Source organism: Dipodomys merriami, unplaced genomic scaffold (genome assembly GCF_024711535.1).
Source record: "Dipodomys merriami isolate MVZ:Mamm:240054 unplaced genomic scaffold, mDipMer1.0.p SCAF_26, whole genome shotgun sequence".
Lineage (NCBI taxonomy): Eukaryota > Metazoa > Chordata > Mammalia > Rodentia > Heteromyidae > Dipodomys > Dipodomys merriami.
The window spans coordinates 7,275,304-7,298,984 of NW_027204048.1; the positions used below are offsets into that span (position 1 = coordinate 7,275,304).

The following is a 23,681-nucleotide window of genomic DNA, read 5'->3' on the forward strand; positions in this document are numbered from 1 at the left end:
CAGGTGGAGAGGTGGTGGTAGGCGTCACAAAACCCCTTCCTTGTGACTGCACTCACTTTTGACGGGAGTGCATTTTTCACTCAAGGCTGGGCAGTGCAATGGCAGCAACCCCGGGGGGTGGGAGGCAGGCACTGCCGTGGCCCTCTGTGGATGGTGGTGTGTGCCCAGGAACAGGACGGGTGTGGGTACAGGAATTGTTCCTCCTGGGGCCTCTTTGGCTATTGGCATTTAGGGCAGGGTGATGGCTGCATGCATGCCAGAGGTAAGGTGATGGCCTCAGCCGTGGAATTGTATAAGACACCCTCCCCAGTCTGCTTGTGTGGGAGCCACATGAGAGAGCCTCACTCTCCTCCAGCAGGCAGCTGAGCAGGGTATTGCAGGGAGTGCAGCAGGAGCTGTGTGAGCTTCTGCCCTGAGTCCTGGCACAGTGCTGGCCACACCCTCTGCCATGGAAGGAAAGCACTCCGAGCTCCTTGTTCTCTAGGTCAACAACCTCCATTTCTTTCTGTCTTGGTGCTCACCCTCTGTAGCGCACTTGGTGGGCTTTGTTCACAGTCACTCTTCTGGGTAAGTTGGGTGTGAGAGGCAGCTGGCTGCTGACCAGTACAATGAAATGTCTGTGTTCTCAGAGACAGGGCTATGCATGCAATTGCTAGTGCCAAACAAAATCCAACGGCTCCCTCCTCAAGACTGCTTCTGATTAAAAAAAGAAAAAAAAAAGACTGCTTCTGATGACAGCACCCCAAGGGTTGGTCAGGAGAGGATGCTGGTCCACTGTGCAGAACACAGTCTACTTATTTGTATGGCTGCCAGCCTGGGAGGGTTGAAAAGCTGCCTCCTCCTCCCTCCCTCCCTCTCTCCCTCTCTCCCTCGCTCCCTCCCTCCTCCTCCTCCTCCTCCTCCTCCTCCTCCTCCTCCTCCTCCTCCTCCTCCTCCTCTTCTTCATCTTTCTTCTTTTTTTGGCCAGTCCTGGGACTTCAACTCAGGGCCTGGGCACCAACCCTGAACTACTTTTGCTCAAGGCTAAGCCTCTACCACTGAGCCACATTCCCAGCCTTGAGAGGCTTTTTGACAGCTAAGATTGTCAGCATCTGTGGTAGAATTTTCTGGGACCTGCTCTGACCCTCACCCATGGAAAGGGAGATTTCCTCTCTCTTTTGAGGAGGCAAGGTGGCAGATATCAGGATATTTTGTTTCTCTTTCTAGGCGGCTTGTCCTAGTTCTGAGTCTTACCCATTTCCAATCAGTGTTTTCCCATGGTCGTTCACCTTGAAGGGCAGCTACACATTGTTACTTTGGTTCTTTGCAGAGGGGGAGGTGAGTGCTGGATGCCTGCAGTCCACCATCTTGGATTCATTTATTTTTCTTAATTAATTAATTAATTATTTGGGTCCGGTCGTGGGGCCTGAACTCTGGGCCTGGGCGCTGTCCCTCAGCTCTTCAACTCAAGGCTAGCGCTCTACCACTTGAGCCACAGCGCCACTTCCGGCTTTTTCTGCTTATGTGGTGCTGAGGAATCGAACTCAGGGCCTCAGGCATGCAAGGCCCTTCCTTCCCAGCCTTTTTCTTAATTTATAAACCCCACTTCATTTCCAAGAACTGTTGTGGTAGTACCTGAGCCTGAATGATTGCTGCTTTTCAATGGTCTTTTCAATTAACATACTTCATGAAAAAGAAGTTATTTCTTATCACTTGGTCAATTACTTACCTTGTTTTCTACAGACAGCTGTCACATCTCTCAGTATGCAAGTGCCTTGTTGGTTCTCTCTTTTTTTCTTGTTTTTGGTGAGTGTAGTGACTAGTAAGAGGGTGAGGAGTGAATATAGTCAAAGCATGTTATATATACATAGAACAATGACTTAATGAAACCAGTTTAAAAAAATAACCCCCTAGGTGAGGTGTACACATGTAATCTGAGCTCTCAGGAGGCTGGGACAAGAGGTTTGAGAGTTGAAGGCCAGCCTGGGCTGCAGAGCAAGACAATAACAAACAACAGAACAAACAACAATAACAAAAAACCCTCTATCACATATTTGCTTACTCTAGGGTGTGGTTTATGTGGTTCACGCAAGGAGGAGAGATGCTTTTCATTCACTACTTTTCAAATTAGTTCTTTACAATCTTCATATATAGTGTATATAAACATAGATTTGTATACCAATATGTGGATTTATAGATCAATATAATAGGTATTTTAGTTATGTAGTCCTGTGTACTGATAGCCCTTCAGAACAAAGCCTGTGTTGTGGAGGCTGTGGGTCAGGGAGGGTGTCTGTCTGGATCTATGGACAAAACTTTCTCTTAAGCCGGGCGCTGGTGGCTCACGCCTGTAATCCTAGCTACTCAGGAGGCTGAGATCTGAGGATCGCGGTTCAAAGCCAGCCCGGGCAAGAAAGACCATGAGACTCCTATCTCCAAAAAACCACCAGAAAACCGGAAGTGGCGCTGTAGCTCAAGTGGTAGAGCGCTCGCCTTGAGCTGAAGAGCTGAGGGACAGCGCCCAGGCCCAGAGTTCAAGCCCCACGACTGACAAAAAAAAACAAAAAACAAAAAAAAACAAACTTTCTCTTAGTGAAGACAAAGGTCCTGAGCAGAAAACAGACCCTGCTTCTCTGATTCATCCAGATAACTCAACTGCTTTCCCCAAATCAAAGGATATTGTATACCTGAGCTTAGTAATGCAGTATTGTATGTTTCTCATTCAGAGATTATATTTTAATTCTCAAAACCATGGGTGAAAATGGAAGCTGGTAACATGAAGGGATGGGTTGGGATGGGATGAGGGTGGTACATGGAGACACACTGCCCTCATAACTCTCATAAGCTGACATGTTGAACAGAAACCCTCTCTATAACTACTTAAGAGATTATCATTGCATTTGTCCCTGAAATAAGTGGTTCATAAAAAGAAATTAGTTTACTTATTTATTTTAGTTTTTCAATTTTTATTTGTGGTGGCTCCTGGAGCTTTGAACTCAGGGCCTGGGGACTGTCCTTGAGCTTTTTTTTGCTTAGGACTAGTGCTCTAACACTTGAGCCACAGCTCTCCTTTTAGCTTTTGTGTGTGTGTGTGTGTATGTGGTTAATTGAAGAGTCTGGAGGACTTTCTTGCTCAGGCTTCAAATGATGATATCCTCAGATCTCAGCCTCCTGAGCAGCTAAGATTACAGGTGTGTTCCAACAGAACCCACATTTTGAAACTTTTCAAATTTGCATTTGCAAATACAAGGTAATTTGTACCTCTATTTCTTAAACCATCTTCAACAAATTTACCCAAAATAGTAGTTTGACAGAGATACATCTCTTGAATTTGTAATTACCAACTTCAAATTCTGAGAGAAAGTAAGTATAAGAGATTAAGAAACAGCTAGTCACCAGTGGCTCATGTCTGTAATCCTAGCTACTCTGGAGATTGAGATCTGAGGATCGAGGTTCAAAGCCACCCAGGGCAAGAACTTCTGTGAGAATCTTATCTCCAAGTAACCACCAGGAAACCAGAAGTGGTGCTGTGGCTCAAGTGGTAGAGCACTTGACTTGAGTTGAAGAGCTCAGGGACGGTGCCCAGTCCCAGAGTTCCCAGAGTTCAAGCCCCATGACTGATTAAAAAAAAAAAAAGAAGCAAACTCTATTATTGGTGTTTATTGTTGATTGCAATTAAGGACTGCAATGCCCAGAGTGTGTTTTGTGTTAAGTAAGTAGTAAATATTTATAGATACTATACTATATTTATAGATACCATATGAAACCATACTACAGAATGGAGCACCATATTAGAAATATCATCAAGGAAAAATGAAGTGAAATAATGAAGTGAAAAAATGAAGTGGAATAATCCTCAGGATAGATCAAATGAAGGAGCCACTGAACAGAGCCATTCTCCACTCTGGTTTGCTTTTAGCGTATGTATAATACTTTCTTTAAAAGAAGCAGACTTTATTTTCTTTGTATCTTTGTGAGATACCCCAAAGTGGGGGCGGGGGGGGGGGGAAGCGCGGGAGACCTGGCCTGCTCTGGGAGGCTTGCATAGACATCGGCACAGCTCGCCCTTCTCTCCTCCTCCTCCTCCCAAATCCCAACTGTTGCAAATACAGTGAATCTTCATTTGCAGATAGTGGGAAGAACATCAGCTACAGGGTCAGTTCAGACCTGTGGGTGCTGCGTAGCTGAACTCTGAGCAAGTAAGTTTACAATTCCCCAGCTTGGATTTTTCATGGTATATGGCAATGAAGTAGTTCATGTGTATTATAGCTTCTGTAGGAGTAAAGTCTATGATCCCCCAGTATAACACTGGGTGTGTTAATGGTGCTTTGCAAACATGAACTGTTCATTTCCTAAGAAGCTTGTTCAGAATGTTGTAAACCCATTTTCCCAGTATTTCCCAGTCTCCCTGGTAAGTGATTCTGAAAATTTAAATAATTACATGAACAGCTTTCTTATGGTTGTCTTACATTTTAAGGTAAAACTTGGTATCTCTTTCTCATGAGGAGTTTTTTTAAAAGAAAGAATGATCCTTGCCCTCTTGATTTGAAAGGGAAATATACCATTCTTTAAAGGTTGCTGTTGATGTATTTATGGTAAAATGTATTACTCTGTAGTATGTGTTGTGTAGTATGTAATGTTTTTCATAGAAGATTGTCTCATAAAACAGCTACAACTTAAAACTGGTCAGTGGTGTGACTGAAAAGCTGAAACTTGTGATAATGTCTATGTTAGACTTCCTTATTGATCTCAAGTATGTGTGAGGGATATAACCTTTTCAATTACATTTGAAAGAGTCTTCTCTCTCTATTTCAGCCCTTTTGACTTACCATGGCAGAAAAAACAAAGAATGTGCCTTCACAAAAATCTAGTGATGAAGAAAAAGTTAAGTATATCTTTCAAATAGATCTGTATATTTTATATTTCACTAGGATTGTTTAAAATGGATGTTTTGAATAAACCATTTTTTCTTGTTCTCTTTATGAGTTCCGATTAAACCCTGTTGATGGTATAGTCTTTCTGTATATTTCAGCCACGTAGCTGTTTTTTAGAGATTTTGATAAATTTAGGGGCAGTAGAAATCTATATTTGAAGTCAATAAGCCTTTTTCATATTTAAGTAGATGTTGCTATTTCATACTAATTTTATTATCATTTCATTCTTTATATTGCCATAATACGCAAGTGTAGTTTTTAGAACCTGTGTTTTAATAGCAATTTTGACTGTGTAAGGTTGGCAGTTGCAGACATTGAACACTAGGGAGAACCAGTTGTCAGGAACATTGTAATAGTTAAGATTTTTTTTGGGGGGCAGAGCTTGAACTCAGGGCCTGGGCGCTGTCCCTGAGCCCTTTTGCTCAAGGTTAGGGCTTTATCACTTTGAGCCATGGCACCACTTCTGGTAGTTTCGTGGTTAATTGGAAATAAGAGTTTCACAGCCTTTCCTGTCTGGGCTGGCTTTGAACTGCAGATGTCAGTCTCCTGTGTAGTTAGGTTTACTTAAGATTTATTTATTTAGTTTTTACAATTATTGTGCATAGAAAATTTCCCAAATAAGAAAACATTTTTTAGATAGTGTGTGTGTAGGATTTTTTTTTTTACATAACAAGATTTTATCATCAGAAGTTATATTCATGGAAGCTATGATTTTAAGTGCTTTATACATAACTAAAATGTATATAAGCACATATTTAAATTTATAACAATGAAGCCCTTTTCATCTATGCCTAAGATAGGGAAAGAGCAGGAAATTATGAAGTTAATGAAGATATAGTGTCCAATTTCTGAATAGAAGATCTATAGCTGAGCAATATAACAAAATGCAATGTGGTGGAGTATATAATACCCTAAAAAAGAAACAAAACAATACTAAACTAGTCAAATAAAAAAAATGGGGAAATAAACTGGGTGCCGGTGACCTAGCTACTCAGGAGACTGAGATCTGAGGATTGTGGTTCAAAGCCAGTCCGGGTAGAAAAGTCCATGAGACTCTTATCTCCAACAAACCACCTAGAAAAAGCCAGAAGGGGTTCTGTGGTTCACGTAGTAGAGCTCTAACCTTGAGCATAAAGAGGCTCAGGGCCTGAGTTCAAGCCCCAGGACTGCCCCGACCCCCCTCAAAAAAGTGCAAATAAACAGAGCAGATACTAATCAAAATAAGAAATACAAGTGGTCAATAAATATGATAAAAGTGTCTTATATACATGTATGACATGTCATAATGAAACCTACTACTTTATACAATTAATATATTCTGATAAAATACCTATCAAGGCAATGCTTAACATCACCAGTCATAGGAAAAAGCAAATGGAAAGGGAATGAATTTATTACCTCACTCTGGTTAGAATGGTTGTTATAAAAAAGTTAAAAAGCAAAGCTAAGCATTGGTGGCTCACACCTGTAATCCTAGGTACTCAGGAGGCTGAGATCTGGGGATCACAGTTCAAAGCCAGCCTGGGCAGGAAAGTCTGTGAGACTCTTATCTCCAATAAACCACCAGAAAACTGCAAGTGGCACTGTAGCTCAAGTGGTAGAGTGCTTGCCTTGAGCTGAAGAACTGAGGGACAGAGCCTAGGCCCAGAGTTCAAGCCCCACGACTGACAAAAAAAAAAAAGTTAAAAAACAAATGCTAGTGAAGGATGTGTAGAAAAGGGAGCTCTCGGGGCTGGGAAGGTGGCTCAGTGGTAGAGCGCTTGCCTTGCATGCATGAGGCCCTGGGTTCAATTCCTCAGCACCACATAAGCAAAAAGAATAAAGCCAGAAGTGGCGCTGTGGCTCAAGTGGTGTTGCTGGTAATGTGAGTTATTAGGGTCATACTGTTGTATGGAAGATATTGAGAAGGATAAAAATATTTTGGGGCTGGGGACTGGTGGTTCACACCCATAATCCTAGCTACTCAGGGGGCTGAGATCTGAGGATTGTGGTTCAAAGCCAGCCTGGGCAGGAACATCCTTGATAATCTTATCTCCAATTAACTACCAGAAAACTGGAAGTGGTGCTGTGGAATCAGCTCTTCAGCTCAAGGCTATCACCCTACCCCTGAGCCACAGCACTACTTCCAGGTTTTTCTGCTTATGTGGTACTGAGGAATCAAACCCAGGGCCTCATGCATACAAGGCAAGCACCGTACCACTGAGCCACAGCACTACTTCCAGGTTTTTCTGCTTATGTGGAGGTTTTTCTGCTTATGTGGTACTGAGGGATCAAACTCAGGGCCTCATGCATACAAGGCAAGCACTCTACCACTGAGCCACCTTCCTAGCCCTGTGGCATTTCTTTATTTACCATTTTTAAATACATTTTTTTTGATTGGAGATAGATTGAATTTATTTGTAATAATGAGAGCAACATTTGTGTGTCTGCATACATATTTTTTGTTGTTGTTGTTGGTTGTGGGGTTTGAACTCCAGGCCTGGGCACTGTCCCTCAGCTCTTCAGCTCAAGGCAAGGGCTCTACCACTTGAGCCGCAGTGCCACTTCCAGTTTTCTGGTAGTTAACTGGAGATAAGAGTCTCAGATTTAGTGGGGCGCTGGTGGCTCACGCCGGTAATCCTAGCTACTCAGGAGGCTGAGATCTGAGGATTGCAGTTCAAAGCCAGCCTGGGCAGGAAAGACCGTGAGACTCTTGTCTCCAATAAACCCACCAAAAAAAAAAAAAAAAAAAGAGTCTCAGAGTTGCCTGCCAGGGCTGGCTTTGAGCTGTGATCCTCAGATCTCAGCCTCCTGAGTAGCTAGGATTACAGGCGTGAGCCTGGCACAGACTTTTTAAAAACACATTTATTCAATACACTTGTATCCTAATTTCTTTTCTTTTCTTTTCTTTTCTTTTCTTTTTTTTTGGGTCCGGTCATGGGGCCTGAACTCTGGGCCTGGGCGCTGGCCCTCAGCTCTTCAGCTCAAGGCTAGCACTCTACCACTTGAGCCACAGCACCACTTCTGGCTTTTTTCTTATGTGGTGCTGAGGAATCGAACCCAGGGCCTCATGCATGCAAGGCAAGCGCTCTACCACTGAGCCACCTTCCCAGCCCCTCCTAATTTATTTTCATAGTGTTGTTTTGTCCATTCAAAATGAGCTTGTTTTATGTTGCAATTAAAACGCTTTCCTTTTTCTCATTCTTTTATTTAAGCCAAATGAAAACGTCAGGTGCTTGAGCACTATTGGCCATTTTGGGTTTGAGTGTTTTCCCTACCAGCTGGTGAACAGGTCTCTGCAGCGAGGGTTCTCTTTTAACATTCTGTGTGTGGGTAAGTGCCAAACAACCCTGTGTGTTTACTTTTCTCCTGCTCTGTTCCTACTTGATATTGCAGCTTGATATTGGTAAGATGAATTCAAAACCATTTTTTATGTTTGTACAGATTTCCATCTCTTCATCCATATTATTGTAACATTCTTACTTGAAAACTTCAGAGTTCTTCAAAATCTTACATAGCTTAGTGTTTATTTTCTTTCTATACTGTATTAATGACTGGGGTGGCAGTCATTAGCATGTAAGTTTCAGGTCTTTTATTTATTTGCTTGAAGTTGTATGGTTTTCAATTGACTAATTATTACTGTATACACTTATAGAGTAAAATGTGAGGTTTGGTATTTGTATACAATGTCAAATGATTTAATCCTTGATCAGCATGCTTATAGCTCCATTTACCTCTTTTTTTTTTTTTGTACTGAGACATTTGAAATTCATTCTCTTAGTTTTTAAATTAAATTAGTTTTGTTCTGAACTTGAAAAGGCTGTTTAAGGGGTTACAGTCATACATGTACTTCCTGTTTGCATTCACCCCTTCCATCATTCTCCCTTATAACCTCCGATCCTCCCTCTCCCAGGCTTCTCTTACACTTCTCACTTCCTCTGCATTGCGTGTTCTCAGATATTTGTCCTGTTTCCTTTTTCATTCACACATCTCCTCCCACCACCCTGTTTTACAATCTTGAAATCATTTGGAATCACACACTTTATTGTTAACTGTAGTCTCCTTGAGATGTTCATGATCCCCAAACTTATTTGTCTTATTTACTTGAAACTTTGTACTTCTATGTGTGTGTATGTGTTTGTGTGTATGTATCGGTTGTGGGGCTTGAACTCTGAGCCCGGGCACAGTCCCTTAGCTTTTCAGCTCAAGGCTAGTGCTCTACCACTTGAGCCACAGCACCACTTCTGGCTTTTTTCTTTTTGCTCATGTGGTGCTGAGGAATCAAACCCAGGGCCTCATGCATGCAAGGCAAGCGCTCTACCACTGAGCCACCTTCCAGCCCATAACCCATGATCTTATGACGATCTCTCTGTTCATGACAGGGGAAACTGGAATTGGAAAAACAACACTCATAAATACATTGTTTAACACTAATCTGAAAGACAGCAAGTCCTCACATTTCCACTCCACTGTTGGACTTAAAGTGAAGATATATGAGCTCCAGGAAAGCAATGTGCACCTGAAGCTGACTGTGGTGAAAACTGTGGGGTTTGGGGACCAAATAAACAAAGAGGCCAGGTGGGTATCTCATGTTTCAAGGAATTTACTTCTTTTCCTAGACTAAATAGCAATGTCCTTCCAAGATGATTGCATGTTTCCTTCTAGATTTTAATTCTTTCCTCATCAAGTAATGTTCTTATTAAATTGATGCCTTTACATGCCCAGCTGTTTGATTTTCTTACAAGATTTAAAATGAGCAAATTACAACAAAAAGTTATTTATGTAGTTTCTAGTAGCTTTAGCTTATTTTCTTTTCTTCTTATGATATTATAAGGAAAATTAGTAGTTCCTATATCAGATTTACACTCTCTGTGGTAGAGGAAAATAAATGGAGGCAAAGAAATACGCATTTTTTGGGCCAGTCCTGGGGCTTGAACTCAGGGCCTGGACACTGTCCCTGACCTTCTTTTGGCTCAAGGCTAGCACTTACCACTTGAGCCACAGTGCTACTTAGCTTTTTCTGTTTATGTGGTACTAAGGAATTGAACCCAGGGCTTCATTCATGCTAGGCAAGCCCTCTACTGCTAAGCCACATTCCCGGCCAAGAAATGTTTTTAGATTCCTACTTTTTTTTTTTTTTTGTGCTGGACCTGGGGCTGCTCAGGGGCTGGGTGCTATTCCTGAGCTCTTCAAGACTATTGCTTTACTACTTTGAACCTCAGCACCATTTCTGGTTTTCTGGTGGTTAATTGGAGATAAGAGTCCCATGGACTTTCCTGCTTGGGCTGGCTTTGAACTGAGATCCTCAGATCTCAGCCTCCTGAGTAGTTATGATTATAGGCATTAGCCACTGGCACCCAGCTTGCCTAGTTTTTTTTTTTTAAGCCAATGTGAGAAACTGTTTAGTATACATATATATTAATTCTTATTAAATGTTGAAAAACAGATTTGTATGTTGTTAATCTGTTATGCTATTTTAAAACATAATTTTAGCTACCTACCAGTGGTTGAGTACATTGATGCTCAATTTGAGGCCTATCTTCAAGAAGAACTGAAGATTAAGCGTTCCTTCTTTGAGTATCATGATTCTCGAGTCCACGTGTGCCTATACTTCATTTCACCCACTGGACATTCTCTAAAGACCCTTGATCTGTTAACCATGAAGAGCATTGACAGTAAGGTATGTTTAGCAAATCTGCCAGCTTTACAAGACTTAATATGTGTTTTGAGATGATAATCTATTATAAAAGCATCTGCTACGCTTGTAATTTGTATACGTATTTCAATTTTTTCCTTTTAATCTTGACAGCAATTGTTTGAATTTCCTAGTATTTCCATAACAAAATGCCACATAACAAAAATTAAAAAAAAATCATTTTCTTGTAGTCCAATAGGCTAGAAGTCCAGGCTGGACGCTCAGGATGTCAACAGACTTTTTTTTCTGTCTGCCGGATGGCTGCCTCCTCGCCTCCTCACACTGGGGCTTTCTCTGTGTCTCCTTAAGGACACTGATCTGGGTTGATCATCACAGTGATGGCCTCATGTTGACTTAATTACCTCCTTATAGACTCTACCTACAACACCAGATGGAGGGGGTTAGTGAGAGTTTCAACAGAGGAGCTTGGAGGAGGGACCATGGACCCTGGATAGGACTCAACCTCAGGTTACTTTCTAGACAAATTTAATAAAGAATTAAACCTGTCCGCTAAGGGAGATGCTGTTAAGCACAACTAAAATAGAACTTAATTAATTTTTCTTCGATTAAATGCTAATTCAGTTCAAGCTTCATTGCATGTAGTATGGGCATTAATTTTATGAGGGTTGTAGGGTAAAGATAATACCATGAATCTCTGCATGGTGTGAACCATGCGGCTTTTCTGACTCTGGCTACAAGTCCTACCAGAGCTGACTCGAGACACAGGAACAGGCAGGCAGCTACTATCTGCTATGTGAAAACTCCTTTAACAAAAGCTTGGGAACTATGGGGACTTCCTTTTAATAGGCTGCGTATCTCAGACTAAACAAATGGACAACCTCTTTGTGGCAAAGTCTTGTAAAGGCTAGATCTTGGCGTGGGAGAACTGGATAAACACTAGTCTGTGAGGATAAGGGCACTAGACAGGGTTAAGGATATTTCTTCCCTGAAATTCTCTCTCCAAGATTAAGTGCTTGATTAATCATTTATTCTGTAGTCAGGGGCACAATTTTTTTTTCTTTTTTTTAATTAAAAAAATTGTGGCTGGTCCTGGGGCTTGAACTCAGAGGTGCTATCCCTAAGCCTCTTTATGCTCAAGGCTAGCACTCTGCCACTGGAGCCACAGCACCACTTCCAGCTTTCTTTGAGAAGTTTATTGGAAATAAGGGCCTCATGGACTTTTCTGCCCAGGCTGGCTTTGAATTGCGAGCTTCAGATCTCAGCCACCTAGTGTGTGAGCCACTGGCACCCAGCTTGGTTTATCTTAATCTTATGGCCATCTGTTGAAGTGTTCCTGAGTATTAAGCTGTCTTTACAGGAAGCGCATTTCTTTCTTTCTTTCTTTTTTTTTTGGGTCCGGTCATGGGGCCTGAACTCTGGACCTGGGCGCTGTCCCTCAGCTCCTCAGCTCAAGGCTAGCGCTCTACCACTTGAGCCACAGCACCACTTCCAGCTTTTTTCTTTTTGCTTATGTGGTGCTGAGGAATCAAACCCAGGGCCTCAGGCATGCAAGGCAAGTGCTCTACCACTGAGCCACCTTCCCAGCCCAAGGAAGCACATTTCCACCTCAGGTATGACATGCAGGACATGGAAAGCTCCTACTTCTTACTGTGAATCATTCATGATCACTAGAGCAAGACATTCCAAAAATTTACCTAAGTTTGAATCTACTTTAGAAGATCTGCTTATTTACTGTGGAAGTTTCTACTTGTATATACTGAAATTACATTTGTGTACATTGAACTTTAAATATCTATATTATAATATTTTGGATTTTTGTAAGGATTTAAAAAGTGTGTTTTGGGAAATCTAAAGAGCAATTCCCCAAATCTGATATTTATTTATTCCCACAATAATACTGATTTTTTAACATCTGTAGCTATGATCTAATTAGATAGTCTAACAGTAATATAGTATACTCTTTATGTTTTCATATTGTTATTTTCTTTTTCTTTTTGTTTTTTTTTTTGTTGGTTGTGGGGCTTGAACTCTGGGCCTGGGTGTTGTCCCTGAGCTCTTCAACTCTTGAGCCCTAGTGCCACTTCCAGTTTTCTGAGTGGTTTATTGGAGATAAGAGTTTCATGGACTTTTCCTGCCAAAGCTGGCTTTGAACCTCGATCCTCAGATCTCAACCTTCTGAGTAACTAGGATTACAGGTGTGAGCCACTGGCACCCAGCTTGTTCTGACTTTTATAACTAAAGATAATAATAAAAAATGGCAGTTAGACAAATAGTTAACTTCAAATCCCACTCCTTAAACTTTTCTAACTCTAAATGTGTTAGAAATGTGAGATTTTTAGAAGTACAAGATTGAGACTTCTAAATGTGAATTCTGGTAAAGATCAATCTTCTAAGGGAATGTTGATTTTGTACTAACAATTCTGTAAATAAGGCTTAACCATCACTAAGTAGCTATACATATTTATTTCCAAAGGCAATATGACTTAAACTGCAAAATATAGGGTGAACAATAAGCCCTTCACGGTGAGATTCTGTGTGCTTTCTTTCTTTCTTTTTTTTTTTTGTCAGTCATGGGCCTGAACTCTGGGCCTGGGCGTTGCCCCACAGCTCTTCAGCTCAAGGCTAGCGCTCAACCACTTGAGCTACAGCACCACTTCCAGCTTTTTCTGCTTATGTGGTGCTGAGGAATTGAACCCAGGGCTTCATGCATGCAAGGCAAGCTCTCTACCACTGAGCCACCTTCCCAGCCCCATGTGTTTTCTTTCTTTATAGGTCAACATTATACCGTTGATTGCCAAGGCCGACACAATTTCTAAAAGTGATTTGCAGAAGTTTAAGAGTAGGATAATGCATGAATTGAACAGCAGTGGCGTCCAATTATATCAGTTCCTGGAAGACGATGACGCAGCCGCTCAAGCAAACACCTCAACAAGTGTAAGCGCCTAACCTGGGGTATTAACAGAAGTGGCTAATGATATATGAGTTCTACTGCACTATTTGTGTTTGTCCCCTGTATCTGACAAACAGGCAGGAAACAACGTATTCCCCCACTCCCCCTCCAAAGACCACTATAGGAAACAATGTATTTTTCCTCCCAAAGTCCACTGTAAGGAAATAATTTTTAAAAATGTTTTCCAAGAATCAGTTAATCAAAAACAGATTTCTTTAGATTGAATTCACATACCAAAAGCTTCACTTATTTAAAGTATATAATTTATTCACTTTTAATACATCACAGTCACCTTGGCAATCAGTTTAAGAACATTTTCTTCATTCTGTAGAAGCAGGAAAAAGTATAGGTAAACATTTAAACTCAAATTAGCAAATATTTCTTTTTCTTTTTCTTTTTCTTTTTTTTGGTCAGTCGTGGGCCTTGAACTCTGGGCTTGGGCACTTTCCCTCAGCTCTTCAGCTCAAGGCAGGCATTCTACCACTTGAGCCACAGTGCCACTTACAGTTTTATGGTGGTTTCTTGGAGATAAGAGTCACCCAGACTTTCCTTGCCCGGGTTGGCTTTGAACCGTGTTCCTCAGATCTCAGCCTTCTGAGTAGCTAGGATTACAGGTGTAAGACACTGGTGCTTGGCTATCAAATTAGCAAATATTTCTGTAAAAGAAATCTCATCACAGAATCTTCTCCTTTCCCCTTCACCTCATGCTGTTTCCCCAGTGAGCTCCCCCTTTATTCACTATTATTATCACCATCCTCATTTTAGGTCTAGACTCTGGAAATAAGCAAAAGCAAGTGATATTTGGCTTTTGAGGCATGGTTTATCTTTCTTAACAGGATGACTTCTAGGTCCAGCTATTGTTCTGCAAATGACATAATTTTAGTTTTTTTTTATGGCTAAGAAATACTCCTTGGTATGCATCTCTATCTATATATCTACACACACACACACACACACACACACACACACACACACACACACACACACACACATTACCTTTATCCATTCATTGATTGGTGGGTACTTATGTACTCCTGACATTGCATCTAGAATATAATAGGTAATTGATAAATGTTAATTCCATTTTCTTCTCTTATTTCATATATTAACATACTTAAAACCAAATACATTTATTAGTTGAGAAACTGAGTAATATATTTTCTTTATTAAAAATCTTCTTTATGGGCTGGGAATGTGGCTTAGTGGTAGTGTGCTTGCCTAGCATGCATGAAGCCCTGGGTTTGATTCCTCAGTATCACATAAACAGAAAGTCAGAAGTGGTGCTATGGCTCAAGTGGTAGAGTGGTAGCCTTGAGTAAAAGAAGCTCAGGGACAGTGTCTAGGCCCTGAGTTCAAGCCCCCAGACTGGCAAAAATAAATCTTCTTTATGTCATATCATGAGTATTTTGGCCTCTCCTACATTGTATTTCTAGAAGCTGAACTATAGGGAATCCTAATATAGAATAATTTTCTTCTTGAGCAACTAATAAATAAATGTTATTCTGGCATTTGACATAATGCCAAAACTTAAACCTTAGCATTTCCCCTTTATTGATAAATTTATATTTTAGGCAATACTAAGTAGACACTCTTTGTGTTTACATCCTGGAACTGATCCATGCAAAAATCAACTAGCACAGAGGTTCTGTGAAGTATTAAAATCACATTCAGGGTAGATCCCTTACTTGATTAAATATATCATGATATTATTATTATTATTTTTTGGTCCGTTTGTGGCCTGAGCTCTGAGCCTGGGTGCTGTTCCTCAGCTCTTCAGCTCAAGGCTAACACTCTACTACTTGAGCCACAGCGCCACTTCTGGCTTTTTTTTCTGCTTATATGGTGCTGAGGAATCGAACCCAGGGCCTCATGTATGTAAGGCAAGCGCTCTCCCACTGAGCCACCTTCCCAGCCCCCCCATGATATTATTTTTTAAATATGTTTTTTTATTGTAGAAATAGTGTACAGAGGGGTTACAGTTACATGAGTAAGGTAATGAGTACATTTCTTATTGAGCATTGTTACCTCTTCCTTTGTTTTTCCCCTACCATCCCTTTCCTCCCTACTTCCCCAACTCCTTCCTCCCTCCCCCCACAAGTTGTAAAGTTCGTTTTCAACATAGTTCATGTATATCTCATTGTTGCAATGGGTCAACCTATTTAAGCATTTTGTTTTTTTCCCCTCCCCTCTCCAAATTAGAAAAGTGTATATACAAGATGCAGGGCACCAGAATTAAATATAGTGAAAACAGGGGTTATACCATATATCATGATATTTTTACCTGTGTCATTTTTATAACAAGAAAAAGAATGACAACTAATCCATATTATTTAAGGAACTCAGTTTATATTCTTTCTATTTCTAGGCCCTGTTGCCTTTTGCTGTGGTGGGCAGCATGGAGGAGGTGAAAGTCGGGAAGAGGATGGTCAGAGGTCGTCATTACCCTTGGGGAGTTTTGCAAGGCAAGTATGATGAGAGGGAGCATGCTCTGTAATGATTACACCAAATACACATTATATGCCTGTGTAGTCTCAAGAAGCTTTTCCATTTGAACTAGTATTGGTAATTCTTGGTAAGCTGTAAGCTAATAGTTATTAATGAGGAGTGTGAGGAAGGGTGGAAGAGAGGACAGATTGATCAATGCATGGTTCATACGTAGATGTAGACGTCACAGTGAAATATATTAGTTTGTACAAGTATTGAATATGAGTGAAGAAATAAATTAAGTACACACACATGCACACAGTAAATGCCCAATCCAAGCTTAACATAAAGTTGATAAAGTAAAATGAGGAATTAATTATTTGTGGCAACCTGGATGAAATGGGAGCTCATTCTGCTGAGTGGAGCAAGTCAGGCACAGACAGCAAGCATCATATGATCTCACTTCTACATGGAATCCCAAACCCTGGACTTTTGGATGGTGTTTACTGGAGGCCAAGGATAGTGGGTGGGGTGGGGAAAGGGTTGTAAGAAGCTCCTAAGTTGTACAGAATGCTGACTGCAGACAGATGGAATGTACTAAACATCTCAAAAAGTTTGAAAAAAAGATCTGAGAACTTTCACCATAGAGAAATAAAAATTTGGGGACTCTAGGCATTCACACACAGTGAGTCCAAAGGAGGATACTTTTAGGGAAGGAACACACAGGCACAATGCCTATGTGCCTCTGATCATATAAAATAATATGTATCAAAAATGAACTCTAGGAAATGGAAATAAGAATTTTTTTCATTTGTTTGTTTTACTTTTTTCTTTTTCTTTCTTTTCTTTTCTTTTTTGCCAGACCTAGGGCTTGAAGTCTGGGCTTGGGCACTGTCCTTGAGCTTTTGTGCTCAAGGCTAGTGCTGTACCACTTGAGCCATAGCTTCACTTCTGGCTTTTTGTGGTTAACTGGAGATGAGAGTTTCATGGACTTTACTGCTTGTTCTGGCTTCAAACCACGATCCTCAGATCTCAGATCCTGAGTAGCTAGGACAATAGGTGTGAGCTGTTGGCCTGGCATTCTTTTCTTTTCTGCCTTCTTTTGTTCATTTACCTGTCTTTAAGAGGACAAGTGGGGGCACAGAAATGGAGGGACAAAGGTTGAACAAATATAGCAGTGGGATTTACTAAATACTGTGAACTCTACAACTTGTGGGTGGGGACAAGAGGGAAAAACTGGGAGAGAGGTAAAGAAGAGGTAACATTGTCCAAAAGAAATGTGTTCATTACCTGACTTATTTATGAAATGGTAACTCCTCTGTGCCCCTCACATGTATGTATGTATGTATGTATGTATGTATGTATGTATGTATGTATGTATGTATGTATGTATGTATGTATGTAATATATGTATTTTTGTTGATCATAAGGCTTGAATTCAGGGCCTGGGTGCTGTCCCTGAGCTCCTTTTACTCAAGGCTGGTGCTCTACCACTTGAACCACAGTGGTATTTCTGGCTTTTTTGTTATTAATTGGAATAAGAGTCTCACGGACTTTCCTGCTCAGGCTGACTTTGAACTATAGTCCTTAGAGCTCAACTTCCTGAGTAACTAGGATTATAGGTGTGAGCCACTGGCACCAAGCTGTATATTACCTTTATAATAACAATAAAAATATTAAGAAAAGAAACAAATATTTGAATCTATATCTATCTATATATCCCAGCTTAAATATTAGAATTCAATAATTAAAGGTTGCATAGTTCTAAAGTAGTTTTGTTAGAAGAATGTATGTATGTTTGTATGTATGTATGTATGTAAATAAGTAAGTATTTGCTGTTGATGATGCTGGGGTTTGAACTCAGTGTCTTGAGCTTTTTAGGCTTGCTTCCTTGCTTGGATTGGCACCTTACCATTTAAGCCACTTCTTCAGCAGGGCTTTTGCTGGTCGTAATGGAGTCTTTCAGAATGGCTTTGAGCATTGATCCTCAGGATCTCAGACTCCTGAGTAGCTAGGATTGGAGTGAGCCAGTGAGACCCATTCAGATGAATTTATTTAAAAAATATTTAGTTTAGTGAAGCTACATTATATAGTCTCTTGGCTGTGGGAGATTTCAAGAATCATTACAGAACACTAATATAACTTGAAGGAAATTCATTGTATTTACTAAAATAATTTATTTTTCACTATTTCTTATGTATTCTATTTTTTTTTTTTGGGTCCGGTCGTGGGGCCTTGTACTCTGGGCCTGGGCACTGTCCCTCAGCTCTTCAGCTCAAGGCTAGCGCTCTACCACTTGAGCCACAGCACCACTTCCGGCTTTTTTCTTTTTGCTTATGTGGTGCTGAGGAATCGAACCCAAGGCCTCAGGCATGCAAGGCAAACACTCTACCACTGAGCCACCTACCCAGCCCTTCCTATGTATTCTAGTATAGTACATTTAGAGCAAAATGTCCTTTAACTTTTTTCAGTATTACTAATATTATAGGTCATGTAGTTCAAAGAATTATAGCTGTTTATTGTTTTAATTGTTTAACATCACGGGGGGGAGGTGCAGATAAATGGAGAAAGGAATGGTGGGTGAATACACTCACAATACTCAGTGTACCAATAAACCAGGCAACTTGAGGGGATGGGTGGGGTTGAGGTCGATGAGAGAAGAGAGAGTGAGGGAAGGGTGACACTGATCAAGATGCATTATAATCATAAATTGATATGTTGAATTAAACCCTTTGTCTAACTACTTAATATAAAACATGTGTATCATCCATTAATTTACTCAAGAATGTTTGCTGAGTTCCAGTAATTCATGTACTTGTGGTGGTTTTATTTCTTTGACTAGTGGAAAATGAAAATCACTGCGACTTCGTTAAGCTCCGGGATGTGCTTCTTTGTACCAACATGGAAGACCTGAAAGAGAAGACCCATAGCTATCACTATGAATGTTATAGGTACCGCAAATTGAAGACAATGGGCTTCACAGATGTGGGCCCCGACAACAAGCCAGTTAGGTGAGTTTAGAATCTGCTACCACACCTAAATAGATGAGTTAGAAAACGCCAAAACCCACATGGTGCAATGGTTTGTGAATGGAAATGATTGTACTTTTCTCATCTTGATCCAGCCTAATTTTAAAAATCATCTTCAGACTTGGATTGAGATGATAGGAGTAGCATAATGAAAGAGCTCATTTATATGCCGAAGTGTGTCTCCAGTGCAGACACAAATGGAAATGTGTGACTAAGATAAAAATATTATTTGTGTGGATATTTGTACTTATAACAACAACAACAACAGCAGCAACAACAACAACAAAAACAACAACAGAGGGTTGGGGAAAATAACCAAGCCTTAGCAAAGGATATTGAAGAGTTTGGAGGAGGGAAGTGTTTCAAAGCAGAAGTGCAATGTCTCTGAAGTCAGGTGGAGGAAGTGTGGGCGCTGTGCTGGAGAGGGGTGGTGGAGGTAGGGGAGGAAGTGTGGTTGCTGTGCTCAAGAGGGTGGGTGGTGGTGGTGGTGGTGGTGGTGCAGGAAGTGCTGAAGAAGAGTAGTGGCGGTATGGAAGGCATGTGAAGCACTACATATGTTCTTTGAACAGAGCCCAATTGAACGCTCTTAAGTAAACAATACTTTAAAATATGCTTTGCTGATTTAAAATGTTAAAAAAGCAATGTCATCCCTACAAGGTCGTTTTGAATTTTATTGCCCAAAGATGTGAACAAGTATGTTATAATGGACAGTGTTTGGAACCAAAAAGTCTCTGATATAAATGTTTCAAAATTCTTATTTTATGTAGACATACATATATTGATTTTATTTATTGGGCCCGAATTTTTACATTCCATGGTATAGCAATTTCTACTTTGTGTTTGTCCATGTAGCAGAATATCAGCTGCTGTCATTTTTAGGACCTAGCACACAAACACACACAGACTATATGTGATTTGGACTAGCATTTTAACAGGAGAGTAATGACATTTCCTTTTTAGTTTTCAAGAGACCTATGAGTTCAAAAGACAAGAGTTCCAGAATCAGTGCCAGCGGGAAGAGGAGGAGTTGAAGCAGAGGTTCATGCAACGCGTGAAGGAGAAGGAGACGGCGTTCAAGGACGCTGAGAGGGAGGCAAGTTCTGTTTGTGAGTTTGCATTGTGCCACCCCCTGGAGCTCAGTCTGCTGTTGAGTTTGTGCATTTGCAATGGCTGTGCAACTTTTTTTTCCCAGAGAGGCTTGCTATTATCTGCACTGGTAGATAGATATTGCAGAGACTGTGCTACCCCTCTGTCCTGGCCTGGAGCTGGAGGGCAGGTGGGGATATTTTGTTCCTGGGTTTCTGGATACTACAAGGCTCCTCTATTGTTGGCTTGTTCTTGCTTTGGCTCTTTGTGGAGGAGCTGGTTAGCACTAGTTGTCTTTATTTGGCTGCCTTGCCTGCCTCCAATGTGGTAAACTGTATAGGAAGAGATTTTTGTGGAAAAAACTGTTGAGAAAGCACACCTTTCTCTCTCTCTCTCTCTCTCTCTCTCTCTCTCTCTCGCTCTCTCTCTCTCTCTCTCTCTCTCTCTCCCTCTCTCTCTCTCTCTCTCTGTGTGTGTGTGTGTGTGTGTATGTTGGGGGGAAGCTTGATCAAGACCTGAGTGCTATTCCTGAGCTTCAAGGCTAGTGCTCTACCACTTGAGCTACAGCTGTAGTTCTGGCTTTTTTGGTGTTTCATTGGAGATTAGAGTCTCACAGACTTTCTTGCCTGGGGTTGGCTTCTAATCATGATCATGATCAGTAGATCTCAGCTTCCTGAGTAGCTAGGATTACAGATGTCAGCCACCAGTGCCCAGCCAGCTGATTTTTTTTGGTTGGTTGTGGGTCTTTAACTCTGGGCCTGGGCATTGTCCCTCAGCTTTTTAGCTCAAAGCAAACTCTCTACAACTTGAGCCACAGCACCACTTCTGGTTTTCTGGTAGTTTATTGGAGAAAGAATCTCATGGACTTAAAAAAAGAAAAAAAAAAAAGAATCTCATGGACTTTCCTGGCCTGGGCTGGCTGGCTTTGAACAGTGATCCTCAGATCTCAGCTTCCTGGGTAGCTAGGATTACAGACTTGAGCCAACAGTGCCCAGCCAGACTGACATTTTTAAAGAAAGACAAGCATCTTCTTTGAGATCACATCTGCACTTTTTTTTTCTTTTTACAGCTGCAGGACAAGTTTGAGCACCTTAAAAAGGTTCAACAAGAAGAAATAATGAAACTCGAAGAAGAGAGATCGAAATTGGAGGAAGAAATCATAAGTTTTTGTAAAATGAAAGCTGCTTCTGAAACGCCATACTCCCAGGTGACCAATATGAGGAAGGACAGAGATCGTAAGAAATAACCATTTCTTACCATTATCTCTGTTGTAGGGTTCTACCATTCTCTTTCTACCTGTGGGGTTGTCTTCATAGCATTTAGTTCTCATTGCAGTTCTAATTTTTAATATTTGCTTACATATTGCATATCTTTTTCAAATAGAATGTGAAATACTCAGGAAAATGTTCTGTGACCTAGATTAGTACAAAGATGACACCAGTAAGCATTTTACAAGATAACCAACCAAAGCATAGAATGTAGAATTACAGTCAGACATGGTTAGATGTATACATGGTTAGCATTGTGAGACTCCAGTAATAACTTTAAAAATTCACATTTCAGTAGAAGCTGTGGGCTTTTGTTGTGGCTCATACACCTAAAACATTGCTACGAAAAGAGAAATATGAGGCATATTTTCCTCATCAAATTCTGTTAGTTACAATTTCTTGATAATTTTCATTAACTTTGATTAGAACTCCTTGGCATATTAGAAAAGCTTAGGGTGGGACAGAATGCAATGGGCAGCATTTTGGTGTCAGTATTATGCCTCACAGAGTTTTGGCTATAATTAAAATCATTATCAAAATTATAGAGAGTAAGAGTATTTTTTTAAAAAACTTTTTTTTTGACTTTACATACTGAGCTTCCTTCATTTAAAATGCTTTTCTTAGCAGGATGCTGGTGGCTCACGCCTGTAATCCTAGCTACTCAGAAGGCTGAGATCTGAGGATTATGGTTCGAAGCCAGCCTGGGCAGACCCTTATCTCCAATTAACCTGTAAAAAGCTTGACGAGGAGCTGTGGTTCAAGTGGTAGAGCACTAGCCTTGAGCAAAAAAGGTAAGGGACAGCACCAAGTCCCTGAGTTCAAGCTCCAGTACACACACACACACACACACACACACACACACACACACACACACACACACACACACACACACACACACTTTTGTCCAGTTTTCCTATTTAAATACGGTTGAGTTTCTCTGTGACACATTCTTCTAAAATGCAGCCTCTCAGGGAAGTTTACTCCAGCTACATCTAGGTTATGATACAGAGACCTTCTCCTTTTCATAAAAGATGATATTTTGTTCTTTTTTCCCTTTTTTATTGTGAAAATTCTGTACAGAGGGGTTACAATTACATGGGCAAGATAATGAGTACATTTCTTATCAAGCATTGTAGCCTCCTCCTGTTTCCCCTTCCCATCCCTTCCCATCCTCCCCCCGCCTCCCCTACCCCCCCCCACCAAAGTTGTAAAGTTCGTTTTAGACATAATGACTTGTACATCTCATTGTTGCAATGGGTCCACCTGTATCCTTATTTAAACAATTTGTTTTTCCCCTTCCCCTCCACAAATTATACTGACATCAAATACAGTGAAAGCAGGGGTTATACTGTGGAGGAGGGACGTACATAGCAACAAAGAAATAATCTTATAAATGTTAGAAACAATCACATGAAAGAAAAGAAACATTTGAATACGTATCTTAGGGTTCATTTCTCTAACATCACCTTATCTGACCTTTTCTGCTTGACTCAGACATATACTAGATATTGCAAATAAGGGAAACCATGGGAAATATGTTTCTTTGGGCCTGGCTTACTTCACTTAATATAATTTTTTCCAAGCCTTTCCATTTCCTAACAAATGGGGCAATGTTATTCTTTCTGATGGAGGCATAGAATTCCATTGTGTATATATACCACATTTTCTTGATCCATTCATCTACTGAGGGGCATCTGGGTTGGTTCCATATCTTAGCTATAGTAAATAATGCTGCAATAAACATAGTCGTGCTGGTAGCTTTAGTGTGGTCTTGTTTGTAAACATTTGGGTAAATGCCCAAAAGTGGAGCTCTATGTGAAGTCCATACTGCTTTCCAAAGTGGTTGAACAAGTTTACACTCCCACCAACAATGCAGTAAGGTTCCCTTCTGTCCACATCCCCTCCAGCATCTGTTGTTATTAGAGTTCTTGATTTTAGCCATTCTAACTGGGGTGAGGTGGTATCTCAATGTTGTTTTGATTTGCATTTCTTTTATGGCTAGGGAGGTTGAGCATTTCTTCATGTGTCTGTTGGCCAAGGATGATATTTTGTTCTGTGGAACTTATCACTGCATACAATTTAAATATAACATTTTAAGAATATTACAATATAGCTTTACCATACTTAAAAATTTAATGTCCAGTGATAATGCCTTTACTTCACAGATGAATTTTACATGCAAAGTAGGAGGAAAGGGAGGAGAATCTACCCTTAACTTCATAGATGTTTATCATCTGACAGATGTTACAATTTTTGGAGAAAAAAATGTAATATATAATCTCTTAGTAGAAAAGGGCAATTGTTTTGCTCATTTGTGCATCCATTCTGGGGGCTAGAACAATCTTTGACACATAGTGGATATATTTAGATAAATAA

At 40.5% G+C, this 23,681-nt stretch overlaps 1 protein-coding gene across 2 annotated transcripts; it reads left to right on the forward strand.

The window, feature by feature from the left end:
• Positions 1-4,115: 4,115 nt before the first annotated feature.
• On the forward strand, positions 4,116-23,681 carry Septin14 (septin 14). 2 transcript variants are annotated; one of them, XM_070035642.1, is made up of 11 exons: positions 4,116-4,178; positions 4,795-4,863; positions 8,108-8,225; positions 9,275-9,470; positions 10,386-10,572; positions 13,321-13,482; positions 15,864-15,960; positions 18,765-18,933; positions 19,912-20,044; positions 21,107-21,244; positions 21,930-23,681. In XM_070035642.1, exons 2-11 carry the CDS (start codon positions 4,810-4,812, stop codon positions 21,954-21,956), a joined length of 1,281 nt encoding a protein of 426 aa, XP_069891743.1. In that variant the 5' UTR covers positions 4,116-4,178; positions 4,795-4,809; the 3' UTR covers positions 21,957-23,681. The 2 variants fall into 2 exon arrangements, with proteins under 2 accessions (XP_069891743.1, XP_069891742.1); XM_070035641.1 differs by lacking the exon at positions 21,930-23,681 and having other exon boundaries at positions 21,107-21,345.